This window comes from Austrofundulus limnaeus, unplaced genomic scaffold, assembly GCF_001266775.1.
Source record: "Austrofundulus limnaeus strain Quisiro unplaced genomic scaffold, Austrofundulus_limnaeus-1.0 Scaffold556, whole genome shotgun sequence".
In the NCBI taxonomy this organism is placed as follows: domain Eukaryota; kingdom Metazoa; phylum Chordata; class Actinopteri; order Cyprinodontiformes; family Rivulidae; genus Austrofundulus; species Austrofundulus limnaeus.
The window spans coordinates 84,036-88,805 of NW_013952958.1; the positions used below are offsets into that span (position 1 = coordinate 84,036).

The 4,770-nt window shown below is 40.5% G+C and overlaps 1 protein-coding gene across 1 annotated transcript in view; it reads left to right on the top strand.

The window, feature by feature from the left end:
- The window catches only part of LOC106530765 (signal peptide, CUB and EGF-like domain-containing protein 1), a gene marked incomplete at its 5' end in the record, with an annotated part of 47,816 nt that extends 45,115 nt beyond the window's left edge, over nucleotides 1-2,701 (top strand). Inside the window, 1 exon segment of the mRNA XM_014026461.1 lies at nucleotides 2,577-2,701. Within this exon segment, the coding sequence (XP_013881915.1) occupies nucleotides 2,577-2,701 (125 nt within the window).
- Between the last annotated feature and the right edge of the window lie 2,069 nt (nucleotides 2,702-4,770).

Sequence of the window (4,770 nt, forward strand, 5' to 3'; positions counted from 1 at the left end):
CTACTACTGTCCAGTTTTGGTGAGCCTCTGAGAACTGTAGCCTCAGTTTCCTGTTCTTAGCTGAAAGGAGTGGCACCCGGTGTTGTCTTCTGCTGCTGTAGCCCATCTGCCTCGAGGTTCTACGTGTTATTTGTTCAGAGATGCTCTTCTACAGACCTTGGTTGTAACAAGTGGTTATTTGAGTTACTGTTGGCATTCTATCAGCTCGAACCTTTCTGGCCATTCTCCTCTGACCTCTGGCATCAACAAGGCATTTGTGCCCACGTTACTGCCGCTCACTGGATATTTTCTCTTTTTGAGACCATTCTCTGTAAACACTAGAGATGTTTGTGGGTGAAAATCCCAATAGATCAGCAGTTTCTGAATCACTCAGACCAGCTCGTCAGGCACCAACAGCCATGCCATGTTCAAAGTAACTTAAATCACCTTTCTTCCCCATTTGGTTTGAACTGCAGGAGATTGTCTTGGCCATGTCTACATGCCTAAATGCATTGAGTTGCTGCCATGTGATTGGCTGATTCCACATTTGTTGGACAGGTTGGACAGGTGTACCTAATAAAGTRGCCGGTGARTGTTTAGCACATTGCAWTTTTGCAGGAATTGAAATTACTCTGGGATAGTCCTTAACTTTTCCGGGTGTTTTAGCTCTCTTTTCGTTTATATTTTACTTTATGTGTTATAATACTGTAAAACTGATTGTTTTGCGTTTTGAAACATTTATGCACTGTTGCTAATCTTGGTCAAGTTTCTTTTAAAAAAGGAAATTTTTATTCCTAACAAGATCTACGTTAGCCTGGCCCTTGCCTACCTACGCAGTTTTGCTCAATTCTAGTTTCCCTTCACTGCTCCGTCTGGGATTTCTCCCAATGACAAGGATTTCATTGGCAGATTTTTAGCCGAACCAATCAGAGAACAGAATGTCGATTTTCTGTGCAGTGTCTGCTTGTAGTTTATTTTACCTGGGCCAATCAGCAAACAGAAGGAGGAGTTTTGATAAGGCTTCCAAATTAAATTAAATTTGTAGTGCTGTAGTGGGAATGTCACAAACAGTATGAGACTCTTAAAAAGGCAGAGGCCATCTCCAAAGTGCTTAGATAGASTWTGATGCAAAGTCATTTATTTTTGATATACTGTATATGCAACATTTTCAGAACAACTGAAGGTAACAAAGTTATTTGTGKTTTAAAACTGAACTATGTGCCTGGAGAAKACATARTACTCCCTGCTTTAATAAAATCTATTCTGACTGTAAAAGGTAATGGACTCTGACTATAATCTAGATATTTTCATCACTGAGTGCTTGGAGTATGTGATGGAGATCTGTCTTCWGCCAGTTTAAATTCTAGTGCAGTATCTGTACAACTGGCTGAGGTAACCAATGAGGGAACACATAATACCTTCTTCGAAAGATCTTCTTGTTAACAGTCACTAACTTAGCAGAGATTTCCATGTAATACTTCATTCTAAATATGGTGGTGTTTTTCATTCATTAAAACAGTTTTTAGACTTGTATTTCAGCAGTGGAAAAGAACATTACATCCCTTAACACCATAATGTTGTCAGTCAAATATCTTGTAAATTTTAAAGAGTCATTTMTTTGTGATTGAATGTGCAAATGTCTGAATTGTTGTTCAAACTGCAACATTTTCTCCTGAACGAAGTGAAGCATACCAGAAGCCAAGGATTTACTAAGAAAAATTTCTTTATGAGGCATACTTTTTATTAATCCTTTTCAATAAACAAATCAATGTCAAATTTCAGCCCCCTCAGCAGTTCTTCAGGTCCACTGGYCAAGGGTTTACTGAGCTTTGCTAAAGCAACAGTAGCTTAGCAAGTAAGCTAGAGTTACCATGAGCTTGTGTTTGTTTTAGGATCAGCTTGGGCAATCCTCACAAGTCCAAGCAAACCTTATCTGCACCAGGTACAAGAACATATTTCAGAAGAAAAATATATGCACAGTCTCAGCTAAGTGTTTTTTAAACTTACAGTTCCAGTGTACTAACCATGTTTTTCCATCTCCTTCCCCTACCAGTGGTTCTCAATTTTTTGGCACACCTGATTTAAATGTAAGRGTGATTGGCAAGCTTCTGCAGAACCTAACAGCCTGCTGAAGAGCAGGGAAAAAAAACTAAAACATGCAGGTATAGTGGACCATAAGGACCAGAATTGAGAACCACTGCCCCAAACTCATCCTCTTTGTGTTTGGTAACAGATCTCTTCTCACTTGGGGAAACAGCATCAACGTTTGGGTCAAATAATTTTCCCTGTTATGTTGTTGGCACAATCTCATGTCTTTTACAATTCTTCAGAATCTTGAGTTGACTTACGATGTAGACATTGTCTGTGATCTTTATTTATAAAAGTTACAATGTTTTGAAGTAACTTAATTTGCGGGTTAAAAAAGCTAAATGAAAAACAAGCATATTAAGTCCCACTGTGCTTTTTGTGTGTTCTAAGCTTCTCTTCATATCAACTATCAAGGTCTAAACTTTTATGATTGTTTCTAAGCAGTTATCATTGAACTAACACTGTTCTCTTGATCTCTTAAAAATATATTTTTCTGTTTAACTCTGTAGAGACCTGCGCAGTAAATAACGGGGGCTGTGACAGGACATGTAAAGACACAGCCACAGGGGTGCGCTGCAGCTGCCCAGTGGGATTCACCCTTCAGCCTGACGGCAAAACCTGTAAAGGTCAGTAAAGGCATGAAAKTGTTTGTAAATATATCTGGTCCTGAAGCCATCGCTAAGGGTCAGTGGGACCTGAATGCTATGACTGGTATCTGATTGTTGTGGTATCTGATAGGCCTGAGCCAATCATCCACTGAAGCTTTGACTGTAATGGATTTCTGATGCGGTCATTGGAACACTTACTTCCTGATGTTGTTGTCTTTGCTGTGGAGCAATTCTCTTTTTCCAGTGGCTCAGCTRTAGAGCCAGTAACGTTGGTCCATGGAAAAGATGTCACAGATTGTGAGCCAACATTTCAAACAGARCATTTTGGCTTTACTCTAAATAAATACCGGAAGGGTTTGTATGGTTTTAAACAAAACTGCACACAAGACTTTCGTGAAAGAAACCAAACAAAATAGCAATGCAAGGGCTATGGGAAGGTTCTGGTCCTTCAGGCTTGGTTAGGTACCTGTAGTCACGAAGTTTGAGAGAATGTTGCCCYGAAGTGCAGATGATTGACTAACATTCAGTAAATGGTAAATGGACTGTACTTATATACCGCTTTTCTATCCATCTAGGACACTCAAAGCGCTTCACACTACAATCTGTGYCCTCATTTACCCATCCACACAGCACTCTATTAGGTCTCCACAAAGCTAACATGTACAATCACCTATGGAGACCAATCAGTGCCAATCACATTCATACACTGATGGGACACACATCAGAGACATTAGGGTATCTTGCCCAAGGACAAAACAACTGAGACAGCTGGACGGGGGATCGAACCGGCGACCTCCTGGTCCCAGGACGACTCCCAGGGGCATGGCCACAGGGATGGCAGTGGGTGGTTACTGGCTTCCTTGATTGCTCACCCTGCCTGGTAACTCCATCAGAGCTGTCGATTACTTTGTATATACTGCCAGTTGTGGCATCATGTCAAGTTGTTCGAATTGTCTGTAAATTATAGTGGTTTTCCCCTGTTTTGCATGATGTATAGGGAAATCTTATAGATTTTTTTCAAAAACTTTGCTTCAAATATGTGAAGATTCAGAACTGGTAGTCTGTCCTCATCCTGCTCTCCCTGCTCTTTCTGCCACTGTGGACTCTGCTGTCACCCCATGTCCGCGGCCGGAAGGCCCACTCACTCCCCACTCCTCCTCCATTGAAGGCTAAAATGCAGGGCCTACCGCTGCTATAATGTTATATTAAAATGTTAATGTTGAAAACSTTGGGAAGCACTAGGCTTCCTGTTTCAACTGCATATATCTTTGCCATGGTCATCTTCATACTAGATTACGTACAGTATGTCTGATAAGTTCTGCTGAAGTGTGGTGTGATTTGTGTCATACAGGTGTGATGGATGGCTAACAACCACTAGGTTGTTAAAATGGTATATTTTTTACTTTTCTTTCAATCACAATTAAATTCACTCTATCCGGGAGGTGCCATATATCCGCATAGGTTTTTACATTTTTTAACAATGGTACAGGACAACTACCCTAAACACGCTGTCACAGCAGCCTGAATCAAAACAAGCAAACGAATTAGAAGTAATGACTTTCTACTTAGGACAACACTGTGACTCAGTTGKTAGAGCTGTTACCTCTCAGCAAAAAGGTTGCTAGATTGAATCCTGGCCTGGGAGCTTTCTGGGTAGAGTTTGTGTGTTCTGTCCGTGCATGCCTGGGTTTTCTCTGGATACTCAGGTTTCCTCTCACAGAAAGTACAGAATATTGTGTGAAAATGTTCAAAGTACAGATAACCATAATTTCTGTTGAAGTACAGTAATGAAGTATTTTTACTTTGTTACTTTTACTTCATCAGCAGCACGGCAGCTTAGTGGTGAGCACTGATACCTCACAGCAAGAAGGTCCTTGGTTTGATCCCCAGTTTGGACTTGGAGTCTTTCTGTGCTGAATTTGTCTCTGGGTAGTCTGGGTTTCCCCCACAGACCAATAACATGCACAATAGATTGCCTCCTCCCTTGAAAAAGAGATCTACTTCATGTTTAAAGAGTAACTTACCCCAAAATGAACTTTTTTTAGCTGATAAACTGTCTAGAATGTGTCTAAAATGTTATATAGTACTGTTTCTG